Source organism: Balaenoptera physalus (assembly GCF_965194825.1).
Source record: "Balaenoptera physalus genome assembly, chromosome: 8".
Taxonomy (NCBI): Eukaryota; Metazoa; Chordata; class Mammalia; order Artiodactyla; family Balaenopteridae; genus Balaenoptera; species Balaenoptera physalus.
Genome location: NC_138887.1, coordinates 61847507 through 61872778, shown reverse-complemented (window position 1 = coordinate 61872778; position 25272 = coordinate 61847507). Strand labels below are relative to the sequence as shown.

The 25272-nt window shown below is 36.0% G+C and overlaps 1 protein-coding gene across 4 annotated transcripts in view; it reads left to right on the top strand.

Annotated features, from left to right (window-relative positions):
• The window catches only part of GLCCI1 (glucocorticoid induced 1), a 127619-nt gene that overhangs the window by 66609 nt on the left and 35738 nt on the right, over positions 1 to 25272 (top strand). For 3 of the 4 annotated variants that reach the window (XM_082471852.1, XM_082471855.1, XM_082471854.1), the window contains exon 4: positions 24827 to 24943. In XM_082471852.1, coding sequence (XP_082327978.1) covers positions 24827 to 24943 — 117 coding nt within the window. The remainder of the gene's footprint in view (positions 1 to 24826; positions 24944 to 25272) is intronic. The other variant, XM_082471853.1, reaches the window with a different exon arrangement.

Genomic DNA, 25272 nt, shown 5'->3' with positions numbered 1-25272 from the left:
TAGGAAGAATTGAAGAGTGTTGGCAAATATGTGGGTAAATATAAAACAGTCTATAGATAGTCTTTTCTCATTTTTCTAAGATTATATATATAAAACAATAATTCTAACACTGTTGTGTTGGGTTTATAACATATACATTTAATATATATGACAATAGTAACACAAAAGAGAACAAGGGAAAAGACATATTTTGGAATATAGTTTCTCTTTTACTGGAATTAAATATTATTTTGAAGTAGATTATAATAAATTCATAAAGAATTCATGTTATAATCCCTACAGCAGTTGCTAACAAAATAACTATAAGAATAGAAAATAAAAAATATCAGAAATGGATTAAAAAGATACAATAAAAAATATTTATCACAAAAGAATGCAGTATAGGAGGAAGAGAGAAATAAAAAAGATGTGACAAATAGAAAAATAGCAAAATGGCAGAATAAATCCAACTATTTAAATAATTACATTAAATGTGAATGGAGTGAACATTCTATTCAAAAGGCAGATTGTCAAACTGAATAAAAAAGCAACACTCAGCTCTATGTTGTCTATAAGAAACACATGTTAGAGTCAAAGACACAAATAGGTTGAAAGTAAAAAGATGGGGATGAAAACAGTAGTGATAAGGAAACATCAAGACAAAATAGACTTTAAGACAAGAAGTATTACTGAAGACAAATAGAGACATTTCATAATGATTAAAAGGTCAATACATTCAGGAAGATATAGCAGTCAAAAATTGTATGTACATCTAACAACAGTCTCAAAATGCATGAAGCAAAACTGTGGAAGGAGAAATTCAGTTTCTCTAATTGGGGATTTCAATACCCCACTCTCAATACTTGAAAGAACTACTAAGTAGGTAGAAATCAGCAAGGAGATAGAGGAGTTCAACAATATCATTAGTCCGTTTGACCTAACTGACATACATAGAAAACTCTACCCATTGACTGCAGAATACACATTCTTTTTAAACATGTGTGAAACATTTTCTGGGTGAGACTATATACTGGGCCATAAAACAACTCTCAGTAGGTTACAAAGGATCGAAGTCGTATAACAGAAAGAAATCTTTAACAAACCCAAATATTTGTGAATTAAAGAACACTTACCTAATACCACAAGGGAAATTTTAAATACTTAAATAAATTAAAGCAAAAAGACAACTTAGAATTTATGTGTACAGGTAAAGCACTGCTTCAAGGAAAACTTATACCTTAAGTGTGTATATAAGAAAAAGAGAAAATTCTCAAATCAGTACTTTAAGCTTCCATCTTAAGAAACCAGACAAAGAAGAGCAAAGCAGAGCAAAAGCAAGCAGAGGAAGGAAATGATAAAGAATATAGCAAAAAGCAATGAAACAGAAAAATACTGGAAAAAAGCCAATGAAACTAAAAGTTGGTTCTTTGAAAAGATCAACAAGGTGTACAAACCTTTAGCTAGACTGACCAAGAAAAAAAAAGACACAAATTACTAAAATCAGCAGTGAAAGGGGTGACATTACTACCAACCTTACATAACTTAAAAGTATTATAATGGAATATTATAATCAAATTTATGTCATCAATTTAGAAAATAAGATGAAATGGATAAAATTCTAGCAAGACACAAATTACTAGAAAGAAACAAATTACCAAGACTGATTTAAGAACAAATAGAAAATCTGAGTAGACTTGTAACAAGTAACTAAATTGAATGAGGAATTTAAAATCTTCCCACAAAGAAAATCCCAGGATTGGATTTGGTGAATTCTATCAAATATTCAAAGAAGAAACAATGTTAATCGTTCACAAACTCTTTCAGAAAATAAAAGAGAAGGGAGCACTTGCCAATTCATTTTATAAGTCCAGAGTTATCTGATTTCAAAGGCAGGCAAAGACATTAACATTTCAGATCAATATCTCTCTTGAACGTAGATGCAAAAATCCTTAACAAAATATTAGCAAACCAAATCCAGTAACTTATATAAAGGATTATACTCCAAAAGCAAGTGCGACTTGGTCCAGAAATGCAAAGTTCTTTGAAGATCCAAAATTCAATTAATGTAATAAACACTATATTAATAAAATAAAGAACAAAACTGCATAATTATCTCAGTAGAGTCACAGAAAGCATTTGCCAAAGTTCAGCCTCCATTCATGATAAAAATCTCTAAACAAACCAGGAATAAAAAAGAATTTTCTCTGCCTGTTAAAGAGCATTTATGAAAAACATACAGCGAATATCATATTCAACGGTGAAAGCCAGAATGCTTTCCTCCTAAGATAAGAAATAAGGTAGTGATGTCCACTGTCACCTTGTCACCACTTCTATTCACTTGCACAGGAGGTTCTAGTCAGGCAAGAAAAATGAATAAAAGAAATCCAGATTGTTAAGGAAGTGGTAAAACTGCCTTCATTCACAGATACATGATCCTATATGTAGAAATTATAGGGAACATACAAATATATTACTAGAACTAATACAAGTTCAGCACGGTTGCAGAAAAAAAGATCAACCTACAGAAATCAAGTGTTTGGTTGTTTGGTCTGAGGCGACCCACCACTGGAGCTTACAGGCACTTTGGTGGGGTGAATGGCGGACTCTGGGGGGGGTTCACGCCAAGGAGTACTCCCCAGAACTTCTGCTGCCAGTGTCCTTGTCCTCGCGGTGAGCCATAGCTGCCCCCTGCCTCTGCAGCCGAACTTCCAATGCTAGCAGGAGAATCTAATGTGCTGTCACAGTTGTGAAAACTGATTAAAGGTAGAGTCTATGCGGCCAGAGGGCAGACAGCAGAAGCAAAAAGAACTACAATCCTGCAGCCTGTGGAACGAAAACCACATTCACAGAAAGATCGACAAAAGGAAAAGGCGGAGTACTATATACCAGATGAAGGAACAAGATAAAACACTAGAAAACCAACTAAATACAGTGGATATAGGCAACCTTCCAGAAAAATAACTCAGAATGATGATAGTGAAGATGATACAGGACCTTGGAAAAAGATTGAAGGCAAAGATCGAGAAGATGCAAGAAATGTTTAACAAAGACCTAGAAAAATTAAAGAACAAACAAACAGAGATGAACAATACAATAACTGAAATGAAAAATACACTAGAAGGAATCAACAGCAGAATAACTCAGGCAGTAGAACAGATAACTGACCTGGAAGACAGAATGGTGAAAATCACTGCCATAGAACAGAATAAAGAAAAAAGAATGAAAAGAAATGAAGACAGCCTAAGAGACCTCTGGGACAACATTAAATGCAACAACATTCCCATTATAGGGGCCCCAGAAGGAGAAGAGAGAGAGAAAGGACCTGAGAAAATATTTGAAGAGATTATCGTCAAAAACGTCCCTAACAGGGGAAAGGAAATAGCCACCCAAGTTCAGGAAGCACAGAGACTCCCAGGCAAGATAAACCCAAGGAGAAACACGCTGACACACATAGTAATCAAACTGACAAAAATTAAAGACAAACAAAAATTATTAAAAGCAACAAGGGAAAAACAACAAATAACATACAAGGGAACTCCCATAAGGTTAACAGCTGATTTCTCAGCAGACACTCTACAAGCCAGAAGAGACTGGCATGATATATTTAAAGTGGTGAAAGGGAAGAATCTACAACCAAGATTACTCTACCCAGCAAGGATCTCATTCAGATTCGACGGAAAAACCAAAAACTTTACAGATAAGCAAAAGGAAAGAGAATTCAGCACCACCAAACCAGCTCTACAACAAATGCTAAAGGAACTTCTCTAAGTGGGAAACACAACAGAAGAAAAGGACCTACAAAAACAAACCCAAAATAATTAAGAAAAAGGTAATAGGAACATACATATCGATAATTGCCTTAAATGTGAATGGATTAAATGCTCCAACCAAAAGACACAGGCTCGCTGAATGGATACAAAAACAAGACCCATATATATGCCATCTACAAGGGACCCACTTCAGACCTAGGGACACATACAGACTGAAAGTGAGGGGATGGAAAAAGATATTCCATGCAAATGCAAATCACAAGAAAGCTGGAGTAGCAATACTCATATCAGATAAAATAGACTTTAAAAGAAAGAATGTAACAAGAGACAAGGAAAGACACTACATAATGATCAAGGGATCAATCCAAGAAGACGATATAACAATTATAAATATATATGCACCCAACATAGGAACATCTCAATACATAAGGCAAATGCTAACAGCTATAAAAGAGGAAATCGACAGTAACACAATAATAGTGGGGGACTTTGACACCTCACTTATACCAATGGACAGATCATCCAGACAGAAAATTAATAAGAAAACACAAGCTTTAAATGACACAATAGACCAGATAAATTTAGTTGATATTTATAGGACATTCCATCGAAAAACAGCAGATTACACTTTCTTCTCAAGTGCACATGGAACAATCTCCAGGATAGATCACATCTTGGGTCACAAATCGAGCCTTGGTAAATGTAAGAAAACTGAAATCATATCAAGCATCTTTTCTGACCACAATGCTATGAGATTAGAAATAAATTACAGGAAAAAAAGGTAAAAAACACAAACACATGGAGGATAAACAATACGTTACTAATTAACCAAGAGATCACTGAAGAAGTCAAAGAGGAAATCAAAAAATACCTAGACAAATTACAATGAAAACACGACGATCCAAAACCTATGGATGCAGCAAAAGCAGTTCTAAGAGGGAAGTTTATAGCAATACAATCCTACCTAAAGAAACAAGATAAATCTCAATCTAAACTTACACCTAAAGAAACTAGAGAAAGAAAAATGAACAAAACCCAAAGTTAGTAGAAGGAAAGAAATCATAAATATCAGAGCAGAAATAAATGAAATAGAAACAAAGAAAACAATAGCAAAGATCAGGAAAACTAAAAGCTAGTTCTTTGAACATATAAATGGAATCTAACAAAAAAAATTAAAGATTGATTCTGAAGAACCTAGGGGCAGGACAGGAATAAAGACTCAGATATACAGAATGGACTTGAGGATACAGGGAGGGGGAAGGGTAAGCTGGGACGAAGTGAGAGAGTGACATGGACATATATACACTACCAAATGTAAAACAGATAGCTAGTGGAAAGCAGCCGCATAGCACAGGGAGATCAGCTCGGTGCTTTGTGTCCACCTAGAGGGGTGGGATAGGGAGGGTAGGAAGGAGATGCAAGAGGGAGGAGAAGCAGGGATGTATGTATATGTATGGCTAATTCACTATGTTATACAGCAGAAACTAACACACCATTGTAAAGCAATTATACTCCAATAAAAATGTTTTAAAAAAAGCTGGTTCTTTGAGAAGATAAACAAAAGTGATAAAACTTTAGCCAGACTCATCAAGAAAAACAGGGAGAGGACTCAAATCAATAAACTGAGAAATGAAAAAGGAGAGATTACAACGGACACCGCAGAAATGCAGAGCATCCTAAGAGACTACTACAAGCAACTGTATGCCAATAAAATGCACAACCTGAAAGAAATGGACAAATTCTTGGAAAGGTATAACCTTCCAAGACTGAACCAGGAAGAAATAGAAAATATGAACAGACCAATCACTAGCAATGAAATTGAAACTGTGATAAAAAATCTTCCAACAAACAAAAGTCCAGGACCAGATGGCTTCACAGGTGAATTGTATCAAACATTTAGAGAAGAGCTAACATCCGTCCTTCTCAAACTCTTCCAAAATTGCAGAGGAAGGAACACTCAAACTCATTCTATGAGGCCACCATCACCCTGATACCAAAACCAGATAAAAATACTACAGAAAAAGAAAATTACCAATATCACTGATGAATATAGATGGAAAAATCCTCAACAAAATACTAGCAAACAGAATCCAACAACACATTAAAAGGATCATACACCATGATCAAGTGGGAGTTATCCCAGGGATGCAAGGATTCTTCAATATACACAAATCAATCAATGTGATACACCACATTAACAAACTGAAGAATAAAAACCATATGATCATCTCAATAGATGCAGAAAAAGCTTTTGACAAAATTCAACACCCATTTATGACAAAAACTCTCCAGAAAGTGGGCATAGAGGGAACCTACCTCAACATAATAAAGGCCATATACGACAAACCCACAGCAAACATCACTCTCAATGATGAAAAACTGAAAGCATTTCCTCTAAGATCAGGAACAAAACAAGGATGTTCACTCTCACCACTGTTATTCAACATAGTTTTGGAAGTCCTATCTACAGCAATCAGGGAAGAAAAAGAAATAAAAGGAATACAAATTGGAAAAGAAGAAGTTAAACTGTCACTGTTTGCAGATGACATGACACTATACATAGAGAATCCTAAAGATGCCACCAGAAAACTACTAGAGCTATTCAATGAATTTGGTAAAGTTGCAGGATACAAAATTAATGCACAGAAATCTCTTGCATTCGTATACACTAACAATGAAAGATCAGAAAGAGAAATTAGGGAAACAATCCCATACACCATTGCAGCAAAAAGAATAAAATACCTAGGAATAAACCTGCCTAAGGAGGTAAAAGACGTGTACTCAGAAAACTATAAGACACTGGTAAAAGAAATCAAAGGTGACACAAATGGAGAGATATACCATGTTCTTGGATTGGAAGAATCAATATTGTGAAAATGACTATACTACACAAAGCAATCTACAGATTCAGTGCAATCCCTATTAAATTACCAATGGCATTTTTTACAGAACTAGAACAAAAAATCTTCAAATCTGTATGGAGACACTAAAGACCCCGAGTAGCCAAAGCAGTCTTGAGGGGAAAAAACGGAACTGGAGGAATCACACTCCCTGACTTCAAACTATACTACAATGCTACAGTAATCAAGATACTATGGTACTGGCACAAAAACAGAAATATAGATCAATGGAATAAGATTAAAAGCCCAGAGATAAACCCATGCACATATGGTTACCTTATCTTTGACAAAGGAGGCAAGAATATACAATGGAGAAAAGACAGACTCTTCAATAAGTGGTGCTAGGAAAACTGGGCAGCTACGTGTAAAAGAATGAAATTAGAACACTCCCTAATACCCTACACAAAAATAAACTCAAGGACTTCCCTGGTGGTGCAGCGGTTAAACATCTGCCTGCCAATGCAGGGGACACAGGTTCAAGCCCTGGTCCGGGAAGATCCCACATGCCGTGGAACAGCTAAGCCGGTGTGCCACAACTACTGAGCCTGCACTTTAGAGCCTGCGAGCCACAACTACTGAAGGCCGTGTGCCTAGAGCCCGTGCTCTGCAACAAGAGAAGCCACCGCAGTGAGAAGCATGTGCACCACAACGAAGAGTAGCCCCGCTCCCCGCAACTAGAGAAAGCCCGCACACAGCAACGAAGGCCCAATGTAGCCAAAAATAAATAAACAAAATAAATTAATAAATTTAAAGAAACCCAAAACTCAAAATGGATTAAAGACCTAAATGTAAGACCAGACACTATAAAACTCTTGGAGGAAAACATAGGAAGAACACTCTTTGACATAAATCACAGCAGGATCTTTTTTGACCCACCTCATAGAGTAATGGAAATAAAAACAGAAATAAACAAATGGGACCTAATGAAACTTAAAAACTTTTGCACAGCAAAGGAAACTATAAACGACGAAAAGACAACCCTCACAATGGGAGAAAACATTTGCAAAGGAATCAGCGGACAAAGGATTAATCTTCACAATATATAAATAGGTCATGCAGCTCAATATTAATAAACAACCCAGTTAAAAAATGGGCAGAGACCTAAATAGACATTTCTCCAAAGAAGACATACAGATGGCCAAGAAGCACATGAAAAGATGCTCAACATCACTAATTATTAGAGAAATGCAAATCAAAACTACAATGAAGGTATCACCTCACACTGTTTAGAATGGGCATCATCAGAAAATTTACAAACAATAAGTGCTGGAGAGGGTGTGGAGAAAGGGAACCTCTTGAACTGTTTTGTTTTTGTTTTTTCAAACACATAGACTTTTTAAAATTTATAGTTTTATACAGCAGGTTCTTATTAGTTATCCATTTTATACATATTAGTGTATATATGTCAATCCCAATTGCCCAATTCATCACACCACCACCACCACTGCCCCCCGCCACTTTCCCCCCTTGGTGTCCATATGATTTTTTGTTCTTTCTCTAATTGCTTTAGGTGTAAGGTTAGGTTGTTTATTTGAGATTTTTCTTGATTCTTGAGGTAGGATTGTATTTTTGATTTCCTCTTTGATTTCTTCAGTGATCTCTTGGTTATTTAGTAACGTATTGTTTAGCCTCCATTTGTTTGTGTTTTTTACGCTTTTTCCCTGTAATTCATTTCTAATCTCATAGCGTTGTGGTCAGATAAGATGCTTGATATGATTTCAATTTTCTTAAATTTACTGTGGCTTGCTTTGTGACCCAAGATGTGGTCTATGCTGGAGAATTTTCCATGTGCACTTGAGAAGAAAGTGTAATCTGCTGTTTTTCGATGGAATGTCCTATAAATATCAATTACATGTATCTGGTCTGTTGTGTCATTTAAAGCTTGTGCTTCCTTGTTAATTTTCTGTCTGAATGATCTGTCCATTGGTATAAGTGAGGTGTCAAAGTCCCCCACTATTATTGTGTTACTGTCGATTTCCTCTTTTATAGCTGTTAGCATTTGCCTTATGTATTGAGGTGCTCCTATGTTGCGTGCATATATATTTATAATTGTTATATCGTCTTCTTGGATTGATCCCTTGATCATTATGTAGTGTCTTTCCTTGTCTCTTGTTACATTCTTTCTTTTAAAGTCTATTTTATCTGATATGAGTATTGCTACTCCAGGTTTCTTTTGATTTGCATTTGCATGGAATATCTTTTTCCATCCCCTCACTTTCAGTCTGTATGTGTCCCTAGGTCTGAAGTGGGTCCCTTGTAGATGGCATATATATGGGTCTTGTTTTTGTATCCATTCAGCAAGCCTGTGTCTTTTGGTTGGAGCATTTAATCCATAAATTACGTTTAAGGTAATTATCGATATGTATATTCCTATTACCATTTTCTTAGTTGTTATGGGTTTGTTTTTGTAGGTCCTTTTCTTCTGTTGTGTTTTTCACTTAGAGAAGTTCCTATAGCCTTTGTTGTAGAGCTGGTTTGGTGGTGCTGAATTCTCTTAGCTTTTGCTTGTCTGTGAAGCTTTTGATTTCTCCATCGAATCTGAATGAGATCCTTGCTGGGTAGAATAATCTTGGTTGTAGGTTTTTTCCTTTCATCACTTTAAATATATCATGCCACTCCCTTCTGGCTTGTAGAGTTTCTGCTGAGAAATCAGCTGTTAACCTTATGGGAGTTCCCTTGTATGTTATTTCTCATTTTTCCCTTGTTGCTTTCAGTAATTTTTCTTTGTCTATAATTGTTGTCAATTTGATTACTATGTGTCTTGGTGTGTTTCTCCTTGGGTTTATCCTGCCTGGGACTCTCTGCGCTTTCTGTACTTGGGTGGCTATTTCCTTTCCCATGTTAGGAAAGTTTTCGACGATAATCTCTTCAAATATTTTCTCTGGTCCTTCCTCTCTCTCTTCGCCTTCTGGGACCCCTATAATGTGAATGTTGTTGCGTTTAATGTTGTCCCAGAGGTCTCTTAGGCTGTCTTCATTTCTTTTCATTCTTTTTTCTTTATCTCGTTCCGCAGCAGTGAATTCCACCATTCTGTCTTCCAGGTCACTTATCTGTTCTGCTGCCTCAGTTATTCTGCTCTTGATTCCTTCTAGTGTATTTTCATTTCAGTTATTATATTGTTCATCTCTGTTTGTTTGTTTTTTAATTCTTGTAGGTGTTTGTTGTTTAATTCTTCTAGGTCTGTGTTAAACATGTCTTGCATCGTCTTGATCTTTGCCTCCATTCTTTTTCCGAGGTCCTGAATCACCTTCACTATCATTATTCTGAATTCTTTTTCTGGAAGGTTGCCTATCTCCACTTTATTTAGTTGTTTTTCTGGGGTTTTATCTTGTTCCTTTATCTGGTACATAGCTTTCTGCCTTTTCATCTTGTCTGTCTTTCTGTGAATGTGGTTTTTGTTCCACAGGCTGCAGGATTGTAGTTCTTCTTGCTTCTGCTGTCTGCCCTCTGGGGGATGAGGCTATCTAAGAGGCTTGTGCAAGTTTCCTGATGGGAGCAGTGGATACAGCTGGGTGTTGCTCTGGTGGGCAGAGCTCAGTAAAACTTTAATCCGCTTGTCTGATGATTGGTGGGGCTGGGTTCCTTACCTGTTGGTTGTTTGGCCTGAGGCGACCCAACACTGGAGCCTACCTGGCTCTTTGGTGGGGCTAATGGCGGACTCTGGGAGGGCTCACGCCAAGGAATACTTCCCAGAACTTCTGCTGCCAGTGTCCATGTCCCCACGGTGAGCTACAGCCACCCCCCACCTCTGCAGGAGGCCCTCCAACACTAGCAGGTAGGTCTGGTTCAGTCTCCTGTGGCGTCAGTGCTCCTTGCCCTGGGTCCCGATGTGCACACTACTTTGTGTGTGCCCTCCAAGAGTGGAGTCTGTTTCCCCCAGTCCTGTTGAAGTCCTGCAGTCAAATCCCGCTAGCCTTCAAAGTGTGATTGTCTAGGAATTCCTCCTCCTTTGCCAGACCCCCAGGTTGGGAAGCCTGACATGAGGCTCAGAGCCTTCACTCCAGTGGGTGGACTTCTGTGGTATAAGTGTTCTCCAGTTTGTGAGTCAGCCACCCAGCAGTTATGGGAATTGATTTTATTGTGATTGCACCCCTCCTACCGTCTCATTGTGGTTTCTTGTTTGTCTTTGGATGTGGGGTATCTTTTTTGCTGAGTTCCAGTGTCTTCCTGTCGATGATTGTTCAGCAGTTACTTGTGATTCCGGTGCTCTCGCAAGAGGGAGTGAGTGCACGTCCTTCTACTCCGCTATCTTCTCCGCTTGCACTGTTGGTGGGAATGTAAATTGATACAGCCACTATGGAGAACAGTATGGAGGTTCCTTAAAAAACTAAAAATAGAATTACCATATGACCCAGCAATCCCACTCCTGGGCATATACCCAGAGAAAACCATAATTCAAAAAGACACATGCACGCCAGTGTTCATTGCAGCACTGTTTACAATAGCTAGGTCATGGAAGCAACGTAAATGCCCATCAACAGATGAATGGATAAAGCAGATGTGGTTCATATATACAATGGAATATTACTCTGCCATAAAAAGGAACGAAATTGGGTCATTTGTAGAGATGGGGATGGACCGAGAGACTGTCATATAGAGTGAAGTAAGTCAGAAAAACTAATATTGTATATTAATACATATATGTGGAATCTAGAAAAATGGTACAGATGAACTGGTGTGCAAGGCCCAAATAGAGACACAGATGTAGAGAACAAACATATGGACACAAAGGGGGGTAAGCGTGGGAAGGCCTGGTGGTGGGATGAATTGGAAGATTGGGATTGATATATATACACTAATATGTGTAAAATAGATAATAAAAAAAAGAAAGAAATCAATATTTGTCTAGATATTAGATATGAACAATCCCCTAAATCAGAAAACAATTACAGTTGCATCAAAAATATTATAATATTTAGGAATAAATTAAACAACAGCAGTTCAAGATTTATACACTGAAAACAAAACACTGCTGGACAAAATTTTAAAAGATTTAAATAAATGGATAGACAGTTTGTTCATGGATTGGAAGACTCAGTATTATTATTAAAATGGTAATTCTCCCCAAATTGATTCAGGATAATCCCTGTTTTCTTCCCAGGGTTTTTGTTTTTGGTAAAAATTGACAAGCTAATACTAAAATATTCGTGGAAATGCGAAGGGCCTAGATTGGGCAAAAGTAATTTTGAAAAGAAGGAAAAATTTGGAGGACTTGTGTGGTACAATTACAATACTTTCATATAAATCTATATTAATAAATTTGGCAAAATATTAGCATAAAGGAGAAAGAAATATAGATAAATGATTCAAAATTGTGAATCAATGAATAAACCCTTATATTTTATGGTCAGTTAATGTTCGACAAAGCTGCCAACGCAATTCAGTTGAAAAGGACAGTGTTTCTGATAACTGGTACTGGAATAATTACATATTCATATATAGGAAAAATAGTTAGGTCCTTGACGCTCACTGTAGAGATAAATGAACTCAAAATGGATCATAGTCCTAAATATAAGCTCTAAAATTTTAGATCTTCTAGAAGACCTTGGATTAGGCAAGGCATTTTTAGATACAACACCAGGAGTAAGGCCATAAAAGAAAAAAAAACTGAACTTCATTTAAATGAACATTTACACTACATGACTAAAGGAATAAGACAAGCCCCAGACAGAAACATTAGCAAATCATATCTGATATAGGACTTATATCTGGAATATATAAAGAACTCTTAAAAATCAATAAGAAGACAATGCACTTAAAAGGGGAAGACACTTTGATAGAAGTATTTCATCAAAGTTGTATGGATGGAAAATGACCACATGAAAAGGGGTTCAACCTCATTAGACATTAGGCAAATGCAGATTTAAACCATGAGATACAACTACACACCTACTACAATGACTGTAATTTAAATGACAGAAAATGCCGAGTGTTAGCAAGAATGAAGAGCATCTGGAACGCTCAGACATTGTTGGGAATATAAAATGATACAGCCAACTTTGGAAAACAGTTTGACAGTTTCTTTAAAAGTTAATCAGAAACTTTGCATATAACCTAGCAATTCTATTCCTAGGAGTCTGTATAAGAAAAATGAAAACACATGTTTACACTGAAACATTTACACAAACATTTATAGCAGAATTATTCATAATAGCTAAAAACTAAAAAATATTGAAATATCCACTGTTTGGTAAATGGATAAACAAAATGTCATGTGTTCATGCAATAGCATACTGTTCAGCAATGAAAAGGAACACTATACTGAATACTGATACATGCTACAATGGGAATGAACTTCAAAAACATTTTACTAAGTCAAGGGTCAGCAAATTTTTTTCTGTAAAAAGCCAGATAGTAAATATTTTATGGTTTGTGGGCCACAGAGCCTCTGTTGCAACTACTCAACTCCACTATTGTAGTGTGAAAGCGATCATAGACAATATGGAGTGGACATGGTTATGTTGCAATAAATTTTATTTACAAAAACATGTGGCCTGCTAGATTTGGCTTGCAGACTGTAGCTTGCCAATCCCTGCTAAGTGAAAGAAGCCAGATGAATAAGATTACATATTGTATGGTTTCATTTATATTGAAATGCCAGAAAAGGCAAATCTATAGAGGGAAAAAAAGCCCATTAGTGGTTGCATGTGGCTGGAACGGGGTGGGGGTAGGGGTGATTGGCTACAAATAGACTCAAAGCAAATTTTGGGGGTGATGAAAAAGTCCTAAAACTGAATTGTGATTATTTTGTACAACACTACAAAGTGATTACAACTTATTGAATTTTACCCTTACAATGGATGAAGTTAAGGAAATGTAAATTATATTTCAATAAAGATGAAAAAAAAGGAATAAACATAAAAGACTAGTAGGTTTTCCATGTTATGTCCATGGTAGATATTAAATTTTAAATGATATATAACTGAGGCTGGAAAAATGAGTACATGGGTAAAGACTAAAAGTAAAAATAAGAATAGTTATAAAAGATGACAGAATTGGAATCTGAGGAGATTATGAAAGCCAAAACTATTATTGAAATAGTAATATTTTTTTTCAGTTATATGCTACTAAAGTTCAGTGTTTTTTTTTTAACAAACAACTTTTGACCTGCTTCCTTGTCTCGGCACCAAATTCAGCTGTATCACATCCATTCTTCCTGAGTCACATACATGCTCTCCCCCTCAGATAGTTTGCATCTGGATTTCTGATTTAAGTGTCAGTGAAAGCACCTGAATAGTCTGCTTCCACTTTGCTCCAAGCTTTTAAACTACAATGTGAAAATTTTTCAAAGAAATACATAAGTAAATATATTTTAGGTACATTTAAGACAAGGAAAACCCCTGCAGACCATGAATAGAAGGGAAATCCTTAGTGATGAGTGGATGTTGATGTTATCTGACTCACAGAAATCTGGATCGTGTTGGCCAGGTTTCTGTGAGTTAAGCCAAATTTAAGAGACTACACATTTTAAGAGAGTCAAATATATCTTGCAAATGGGAGATTGGAACCAGGCTGTCTGCATAAAGCAGGGAACTGGGACCATGTTTCCAGGTAGTAAAACTAGACCTGAAAAAACTCCACCTGACACTGTTGGTGTTCCTGTGGGGCAGACAAGCCTCTATACAAAAATGGAAATAGTAACCAAAATATGTTGTGTGTGGATATGGCGTCTGGAATAGAGCTCTACCCATGCGGGAGCAAAGCCCCAATCTTCCTGATTTAAGACTTTTGCTCTGAAGCTATGCAACTCTGAAGCACTAGTCTGAGCAACCATGAAACAATATGGCAGTAAAGAGTTCACAAAGTATAAAACTCCCACATACAGAGAACTTGCAAGTAAGTATTTTAGGGTATGTAAAGAAATCTATTGCCATAAGAGACAGCAGATACATTAAATAGAGTCATATCTGAGTAACTAAGAATAAGAACACAATCCCAAAAAAGAATTCAGAAGTAAGAATGTTTAAGAATTTCAAATGAAACAGTAGCTGAAAATGAGAACAGAAGTAAATAAGAACAGGCAGAATGAGAAAGGATCCTTTCTAAGTCTTATATATAATAAAAGTTGGGGAAATTAAAAATAAACTCTTTGATGGCTTAAATTGACACAGCAGAAGAGAGAATTAGTGAATCAAAAGTCTCAACTGAGAAAGTCTGGATGAGCAAATCATCTAGAATATAGAATAAAAAGATAGAGGTTGACAGAATGGCCAGCATTAAGAAGTCTACAAACAATAAATGCTGGCGAGGGTGTGGAGAAAAGGGAACCCTCCTGCACTGTTGGTGGGATTGTAAATTGGTGCAGCCACTATGGAAAACAGTATGGAGGTTCCTTAAAAAACTAAAAATAGAATTACCATATGATCCAGCAATCCCACTCCTGGGCATATATCCAGAGAAAACTCTAATGCGAAAAGATACATGCACCCTAGTGTTCATAGCAGCATTATTTACGATAGCCAAAACATGGAAGCAACCTAAATGTCCATCGACAGATGAGTGGATAAAGAAGATGTTGTATACATATATACAATGGAATACTATTCAATCATAAAAAGAATGAAATAATGCCATTTACAGCAACATGGATGGACCTAGGGATATCATACTAAGTGAAGTAAGTCAAAGACAGATATCATATGATATCACTTATATGTGGCATCTAAAATATGATACAAATGAACTTATTTACAAAACAGAAACAGACTCACAGACATAGAAAACAAACTTATGGTTACCAAAGGGGAAAGAGAGCAGGGGAAGATAAACTAGGAGTTTGGATTTAGCAGATACAAACTATTATATATAAAGTAGATAAGCAACAAAGGCCTACTGTATAGCACAGGGAACTATATTCGATATCCTGTAATAAACCATAATGGAAAAGAATATGAAAAAGAATATATAGATATATAACTGAATCACTTTGCTGTACACCAGAAACTAACACAACATTGTAAATCAACTGTACTTCAATTTAAAAAATTAAAAATAATTTTTAAAAAGATAGAGGTTGAAAATATGAAAGAGGAGTTAAGAAACAGGAAAATAGACTAAGGAGTTCCAGAAGGTAAGAATAGTAGGCATCAGGGAAGAGATATTTCTTAAAGGTTGAAAATATGCTAGATTTAGAGAGTGATGTGTCTTCATATTGAAAAAGCCCATCAATTCCACGAAGGATAAACAGGACAAAGAAAAAATTTCCACCCTAGATAAACTGAGTTGTAGATCAAGGACACACACACACACACACACACACACTCACTCATTCTTGCAATTAGAAAAAAGATTACCTACAAAAAAATGGGAAACAGATTATCAACACATTTGTCAGAAACTAACTGATACCAGTATACAGTGAAGTTATGGGTTGTGTCCATGTTAAGGAAATGAATCCAAGTGAGACGTCATTTTCTTTTATGAAAAGATTACTTTTCCTCCTTTGAATTATGTTTACTGTAGGGACGTTAACCCAACCTTTATTTATATTTTACAAACCAAACAAATGTTTAAGTGTACTTTTCCATTGGTTAGATATGTGGTTCCCTGTTTACATAACACAATTTAAAATTAATTTATAAAGCATAACTACAGTTTAAGAAGTCTGCTAAGCAAATTATAAGGATTTAATTAGTACTTATCACTTTTTTATTGTTGATGGTGCTTTTATTTTTATTTTTAATTTTTATTGGAGGATACTTGATTTTACAATGTTGTGTTAGTTTCTGCTGTACAGCAAAGTGAATTAGTTATACATATGCATATATTCACTCTTTTTCAGATTCTTTTCCCATAAGTCATTACAGAGTATTTATCTGTTTCATATAGTAGAGTGTATATGTCAATCCCAGTCTCCCAATTTATCTCTCCCTCCACGCTTCCCCCCTGCCACTGCTTTCTCCCCTGGTAACCATAAGTTTGTTTTCTACATCTGACTCTATTTCTGTTTTTATGGTACTTGATTTGTATACATTTAATAGAGGTAACCATAAGTTTGTTTTCTACATCTGACTCTATTTCTGTTTTTATGGTACTTGATTTGTATACATTTAATAGAGGTAAAAGAGAAGAAAGGTATATTTTAAATATATTTTTTAGCATACATCATCAGCCTGTAGTGGCACTGCATTTGTTCATGGAATAGCATCAAATGAATAAGACTGTATGCTCAATATTGTGTAAAAGCATCTAGAATTTCAAAAGAAAGAGTAGATACAATCTACTTTTTAAAGAGCTTAATTACATATTAGCAAAATCAACTAAGAGATAATCACAAAAGGACTTTATATTAACTCCCACTATCCTTATTCAGTGAGAGAAGTTCATCTCTTGTGTATGGTGCAAAACTAGAAGCTCTTACACACCTATGATTCCTTCAAGTGAACATGCTTTCCAATCTCTCGTAATAGTTAAAGCTTCCTACTTATTTCATGGTTGCAGCTACTCCTCTTCTAGCTAGGGCCTACTGCAGGTGAATGACTTCACGGGTGAAGGGATCCCGGAGGCTCCTTTTGTCTTTCTTGCTTACCTCTTTCCTAACTCCATAGCTACGATTTCTGCCCCTCTGGAGTTGGAACTTGGGGGAGAGAGGGAGAGGTAAGGGGAATAGAAATGTTCCTACTTGACTGGTACTGTTATCAGATGGCTGTCAATTAGCTGGGCTTGACAGATTTTTAAAACTGACCTTCTTTTGTAGAGTAATTTCTTGGGTTCTTTGGACATCCCTTGTTGCTGCACATCTCTTACCTACACATCTATCTTACTCTCTCCTTAGCCTCTAGAATTCTAGAAATAACATTCAGTTTCTCAGCTGCTGAGCTCTGTTTACCCTTTTAGGTGGTCCTCTTAAGTAGGACCTAAGACAACCCTCCACTACGACTCTCACTTTCAAATTGCCCAAATGGTTACTGGGAAGCTTGCACATTAAAAAAAATCTGGTTAATATCTGGGAGTTTAGGCTGATTCTAAAGCAAGAGTAAATCTCCATCATCCTAGCTCAACATTTTCAGTATCTGGGGTGGAGTCATGTTCCAGTCCATCCGGTCTTCTTATCTGTGAGGAACAATCAGTCCTTTCAAGTTGTTCCATTAAAACTCCTTTCTCTTCATTTGAGGCAAAAGAGGAAGTATACCCTCCACGTCTCGGATTTGATTTTTTCCTACTTATAACCTAATAAGTTAGCTTTTTACTATTTCATGGATGCTGGCAGAAGTCATGAGGGTCGTGGTTTAGAGACAATGGACTTTATTATTCACCGCACAGCAGGTATCAAGACTATCGAGTTTGCATTAGTTCCCCTGAACCCCAAGTCCAGTGGGGGTGATGGGGAGGGCCTAAATGGATGCCTACACATATAGTAGATCACGTTGTAGAAGAGAAAGAGAACTTGGGGAATCCACTGTTTTTATAGTAAGCAGTAAGTAAACCTACTCTTTATCCCAGAGGGTGACGTTCCCAGAGAGAATATAAATGATATGACTGTATTGTTGTTTTGACTTTATACTATTTCTGATTTTGATAAAGATAAGTTGCAGAAGGTGAGTTTACTATTCTTAAGTCCTTCAGTGGATAAAAGGAAGAATCATGGATTGCTTCTTTATCTCACCAATAAGCCCTCCTCTCATTACTGGGATAGTTTTTCTCTAAGTAAAATGATTAGGGAAGTTTCTTGCTTCTGATCAAATAGTGATTAATAAATATTGTTGTGGTCTTCCGTTTTTAAGTAAGAAAAATAAAAGTTTCCTTATAGTTTTAGTAAGAGTATACATTCTGCCCTAATGAAAAAAAATTGTTTTATCATACTATACTAGGGGAAAAGTGCAATAATATTTTCTCTGGACCTAAAAAACAACAGTCTGAAGAATTCTTATTTAGTTATGTGGTAAAGTCTTCTAAAAATACAAATATTTATCCAATAAATTCTGAGTCCACATTAAATTGAATTGTAAAGATGTTTTATAATATTTTCATTGTTTAAAACTGGATCCAACATGAACAATATTTAAGGTTATTAAACTGCTTATCGAAAAAGAAATATATCAGTAAGTTAGTATGTAGTCAGTTAATTGCTTCATCAAATTTTTGTTCACCTTTATTGCAGTTTCACATCTTGCAATATCTCCAGCATTAAGAAAGGAAGTTACTTTGCGAAGTGGTTGAGATTATGAGCCAATACATAGTGACTGGTAGTTATTTGCGAACGTTAACACAGTATTACTTTCAGCAGCACTGATAGGTAATAGAAAGGGGTTACAAACTAAAGGCTAAAGGACTGGGTCTGCCATTTATTAGCTGTGTTACCTTGGGAAAGGTACTTTATTTTTCAAAGTGTTTCCTCATCTGTAAAACAGTTACAGTGTATCTGTGGAATCTAGTGGGTTTATGAACCAAGTGTTCTTTAAATGTTAGTCTGATTTTGTTGTCAACATTCCTCTGTTGACAAGTATGCCTCATTGGTAGATACATGTCTATATTAAAAACTATTTTATGTGTATAACAATTGTCCCAAAGCTAGCTATATTTGTGGGGATGGATCTCTGTAAATCTCTCTTTGTTACTGGGGTGGGGGTTTGTGTGAGTCTGCATGTGGGCAAGCATGTCTGTCCGTGGGCATGTGTAAAGGTGATGTGCATGCAGGTGACAACTCCCTGTGCATGTGTATGTGCTTATATATATGTGTTCTTTATATATGCACGTTTGTGCATATGTATGCCTATGTTTGTGCATTTGGATATCAGAGGGCTGAATGAACAGCATTTATTTCATTAGGGTTTCATTAGAAAAACAGGAAAACAGCATGAATTATTCATATTTAAACAAAAAGAAGTTTTAAATTTTTATTTTTAGTATTAGAGTAGGTAATGTTGCATTTTAAATTCCTTTGAACACTGTCAAAGGATATAATGTGTAAAATTTGTTTTTAGACTGCAGAACCTTTCTTTTGAGACACTGATCTTTACAAGCACTAAAGTTTGTCACATATTCTCTTTTTTTCATATAAAAGAGAATAACAGCTTGAGATTCATAACTTCTGAAACTATATTTTCAGAAAAATTTGTTGGGTTAATATCTTTAGTAATTGTTTGGGGGCCTTTTTTTCTTAACAGTTCAACTATTGTCATTTGTATGTTGTTCCCATTTGTATGTCTGTCCTCACTTTTTGTAAGATTTCTTTATCTCCTTATGAGTTATTAACTTGATCCTTTAGGCAATACAGAATAGTGATTAAGAGAGCAGACTCTGGAATTCCACTTCCTAAGTTCATATACTTGTTTCGCCACTTTGTGGCTTTCAACAAGCTAACCTTCCTACCTCTCAGTTTCCTCACCTATAAAGTGGGGATAATAATAGTACCTATCTCATATGTTTTTATTGAGAAATGAATGAGAGAATTCATATAAATGCAAGTGACAAAGTGCCATTCCTGGCGTTAGTCTAGCTCTCTTCTCACTTTTTTTTTCCTCTTTCAAAAGCCCCAGGATCTTGCTTCCCTTCCTACTGCATCCACTTAGTCTGTTTAAGATGTCTCAGTTCCTTGGCCTACTATAGAATCCATTCTGAGAAATATTACCCTCCCTCCCTTTCACTACCTGAGGCAAAAGTACTCAACCAGTCTTTTGAGGCTCAGAGTTTAGTTTTTTTCTGTTTTTATTTTTATTATCATTATTTTTAAAAATGTATTTATTTACTTATTTATTTTTGGCTGCATTGGGTCTTTGTTGCTGCACGTAGGCTTTCTCTGGTTGCGACGAGCAGCGGCTACTCTTCGTTGCAGTGTGCAGGCTTCTCATTACGGTGGCTTCTCTTGTTGTGGAGCACAGGCTCTAGGCGTGCGGGCTTCAGTAGTTGCAGCACACGGGCTTCAGTAGTTGTGGCTCGTGGGCTCTAGAGCACAGGCTCAGTACTCGTGGTGCACGGGCTTAGTTGCTCCACGGCATGTGAGATCTTCCCGGACCAGGGCTTGAACCCATGTCTCCTGCATTGGCAGGCAGATTCTTAACCACTGCCCTACCAGGGAAGCCCTTTTTTCCTGTTTTTAAATGTTAACAGTAGTGGGGGAAACTAACAGGACAAATACAGCAAATAAACAAGGGTGATGTTATCAGGTTTCCAAAAATTTACAGTGAAATGTGTTCCTAGTTCTTAGATTTTAAGTGGGGCCAGTCTCTAATTTTTCCTCATCTAATCCCACAAACATTTTAGTCATTCCTTTGTGAGTATTTATGTTAATTCTTCTCTCTACAATATTATTTCTTCTTTGTGACCCAGGCTTACTTAGTCCCTAACTTTTTTAAACTTTGGAGCTCACGTGCCTAGGACCCCTTTCATGTTTAAAGAATGCTCCTATCTACTTCCCTCTTAATTTTTTTTCTTTAAGCTTCATTGAGATATAATTGACATATAACATTATATAAGTTTAAGGTATATACAACGTAATGATTTGATATATGTATATATTGTAAAGTTATTACCACGAGAAGGTTAACACATCCATCACCTCCACATTTTTATAATTTTTGTGTATGTGGAGTGAGAACTTTTAAGATCTATTCTCATAGCAACTGTCAAATATACTATAGAGTATTATTATCTAGAGTCACTATGCTTTACATTACATCCCCAGAACTTACTCATCTTATAACCAGATGCTTGTTCCCTTTTAACCACCCTCACCCATTTTCTGCCCCCCACCAGACCCTGTTCTCTGGTTCTGTGAGTTGTTTTGTTTTTGTTTTTGTTTTTTCAGATTCCATATATGAGTGAGATCATACAGTATTTGGCTTTCTTTGTCTGACTTATTTCACTTAGTATAATACCCTCAAGGTCCATTCTTAATTTTTTCCTTAAGGCCACAGCATTGCTAATGAATATTTAGAAACACAAGTAAGATTCATCTATAGTTTAAGAAATCCAGTCAGTATTACTTAGGGTTCCCTTTGTAAAGGAAGGTTGTATGGGCATTTCATTGTAGTAACTAGGGTGGGTAGGCCCACCAAAGTGAGGACCAAGAGCTTTGTGTGATGCATTGGAACATGGGACTGATTAGAGAGGTTGTCTTAGGCAGAGGTTTGGAACTACGGATGAGATGGGAGGGGTGTGTGAGTGTAGGGTGGAAATTACAACTCCCTCTGCCCCTTCCTCCCAGAGATACCTTTGTGTCTACTGTCTACTGGTACTGAACTTAGGGAGAAGAGATGGCTTCGGATGACCATGGGCTCTTGAGCATCAAAGGGAAAAGAGAAGGGAAATTCTAAGTAAAAGCTGTGGGAGGTGAGAATATTTGCAGTTGTTATATAGGTCAGCCCCTCTTCTGAATGTGGTATAAATAACACAGGAACCTCCTATATTCTGAAGCAAAGGAGGATTTATTGTATCTTGTTTTCATTTTACGTGGTTCTTGAGTAAGAGTTGTAATGTTTTTGAGTATATATATTTAGTAAGATGGGCTTCCTTTTTACTCTGATCTCTTCTAAGTTGTAAACAAAAGCAGAACTATGTTATAATCCAAAGATAAACAGTATTGTGTGGAAACTATAAGGTTGCATAGTTTAAGTTGATATTCCAAGCAAAGTAAGGTGTGTACCATTATGTATGCTTTTTGTTTTCAGGGGTTTGGTAAAGTTATTTAGAACAAAAACTTTTCTGGCTTAATATGATATCTCAAAGGCCTTTAAAAAGAGAGTGATTAGGATTGATCAATTTTCAGATTATTTTTGTTTATTTTTAAAGATTATTTTTAAAAATGAAAAAGTACAAATTGCTTTGATTAATCTGTAAGCATTATGGGCTCTTCTCTACAAGCTCTTGCCAGTTTTGAAAAACCACTGAAACATCATTAATATTCAGAAAACACTTAATTTTATACCCCATCCTAATTAAATAACTTGTACAATTTGAAATTCTATTTATTTTTATCATAGAGTATAATCTCTCTTGATTTATAATGATTACCTACTAATTTTGATTCCTTTTCTCATGAAAATTAATGTTCTCTAGAAGAAAACGATGTCATTTCAACAGAGAGCAAGGAACACAAATATTAACATAGATAATCTTATTTATATATCTTTGCAAGGAAATTGTATGGGATGTCCATAAGCTACAAAGAGTTTCAAAAAACTAGAGGATCTTACTTAAAAGAAAGGATATAGATTATTCTTTTAGGTGCTTTATTTTCTTCCATGCTGCTTCTCTTCTGTTTGTAAGTTTTCCCAGCAACCTATATACATTTCCCCTTGACCATTAACAGGCTTTAATAGCAACTATTTTGCTTTTTATTGCCATGGTTATTCCAAGTAAGCATTTTGCTAACATCTCTTTGAGGAAATCAATATATTTTACACACTCTACTTTGTATTTGCACTTTGCCTAGTAGGTAACATAAAACTGAGCTCACTGTATGTGTTCAAGGAGTACCTATTAATTGATTAATGTCATCTTTTCTACAAGGAAAGTAATACCAATATTAAGTAACTTCCCCCAAATTGCTAATGATTCCCTTTGAAAATGCTCAGGTATATTTTACTTCAGGTCTAGCACAGTTTAAGAAGATTATACAGCACCTAAAATATGTTAATAGTTTAATGAATTCCAAGCCATATTGTAGAAATGACTTTTCTCTTAAGCCTTAAGTCTGGGAGTTTTACTGTTCCATTTAGGAGAATACACTCCTGAGTTATATTTGTTTTGAAAAGTTGTGTCACTGTTGCCAAGTATCTGTCAATGGAGAAGTGGATAAAGAAGATGTGGTACATATATTCAGCAATGAGGAAGAAGGAAATCCTGCCATTTGTAAACAACATTGATGAACCTTGAGGGCATTATGCTAAGTGAAATAAGTCAGACAAAGAAAGACAAATACTGTATGGTATCACTTGTTTGTGGGATCTAAGAAAAGCTAAACTCATAGAAACTGAGAGTAGAGTGGTGGTTGCTAGACTGGAGGGTAGAGGAAAAGGGGAGTGGTCAAAGGGTACATACTTCCAATTATAAGATGAGTAAGTTCTGGGGATCTAATGTACAGAATTTTGATTATAGTTAATAATACTGTATTGTATATACTTGGAAGTTGTTAAAAGAGTAAATCTCAAATGTTCTCACCCCCAAAAAGAAATGGTAATTATGTACTGGGATGGAGGTATTAACTTATGCTACAGTGGTGTCATTTTGCAATATATAATAGCATCAAATCAACATGTTGTACAGGGACTTACCCGGTGGTGCAGTGGTTAAGAATCCGCCTGCCAGTGCAGGGGACACAGGTTCAGTCCCTGGTCTGGGAAGATCCCACATGCAGTAGAGCAACTAAGTCCGTGCGCCACAACTACTGAGCCTGCCAGAGCCCATGAGCCACAACTACTGAGCCCACATGCCACAACTACTGAAGCCTGTGCACCCTATAGCCCATGCGCGGCAACAGGGGAAGCCACCGCAATGACAGCCTGCGCGCAATGCAATGAAGAGTAGCCCCTGCTCGCTGCAACTAGAGAAAGCCCGCCTGCAGCAATGAAGATCCAATGAAGCCAAAAATAAATAAATAAATTTATTTAAAAAAAAAAAGTTGTACACAAACTTACACAATGTTATATGTCATTTATGTTTCAATAAAGCTGGAAAATAAAGATTTTGTGACTAAGAGTAATATAATAGTAAGATATTAAATACTAACAAGTAACTAATGCTAAATGCCATACGATTTACACCATGGGATTTACAATTTTAAAGTGTTTAGTAATTGGTCTACCAGATCCATTTTTGTTTATATAAGATGGGAACTTAAAAACTTAATGAGGTCCCTACATTAAGAGATTGGGTTTGACTTTAATCAATAGGCATGTGAAATACTAGTTTTTCACCTTAGAAAAAGTGTTTAAAGGGGAAGATGTTGCTGGTGTTACAAAGGTAAAATATGAAATAATCTGGGGAAATTTAGTCTATGTATTTACCAACAATATTTGAATCGTGTCAGTGAAGCATTTGTAGCATATATTTATTTCTTATTTTCAATAGTTTTAATTATTAAAACTTGGAGAATAAATCATTGTAGTGAAATATTGCCTCTTCTTGAAATCTTTGATAAAAATTTTATTTTTTAACATCTAAAATTAAAGAAATAAATACTTAAAGCTTGGTATTCACTTCTGTTGTCTCCTTGCTTCTCCTCCCTTCTCCCCAAAGCAGATTGCCAAACTGAGGCAGCAACTACAACGTAGTAAGCAGAGCAGTCGGCACAGTAAGGAGAAGGATCGTCAGTCACCTCTCCATGGCAACCACATAGCAATCAATCATACTCAGGTAGGCTAACTTCTTGTCCAGACTGGAATAATTCCTTTTAAAGGGTTCATTATAAAGGAGAACCCATCATTTTAGGATTAAAAAAAAAATTAATGTAAATCTCTAGCTCTGTTACATTACAATGTTTGTTTTAAGAAGTTTTTGTTTTTGTTTTAGCCCTATGTGTAATCTTTTAATAACAGACATAACAGAGTGTAGTGGTCACAAGGATGACTGTTACTGGCCTGGGCTGAAATCCTAGCTCATTCACTTACTAAGAAACTCTGGGCATTATCTTATTTAATCTTCCTAATAGTACCTTAAACCATCTCTCTCTGTGTCTCTTGATG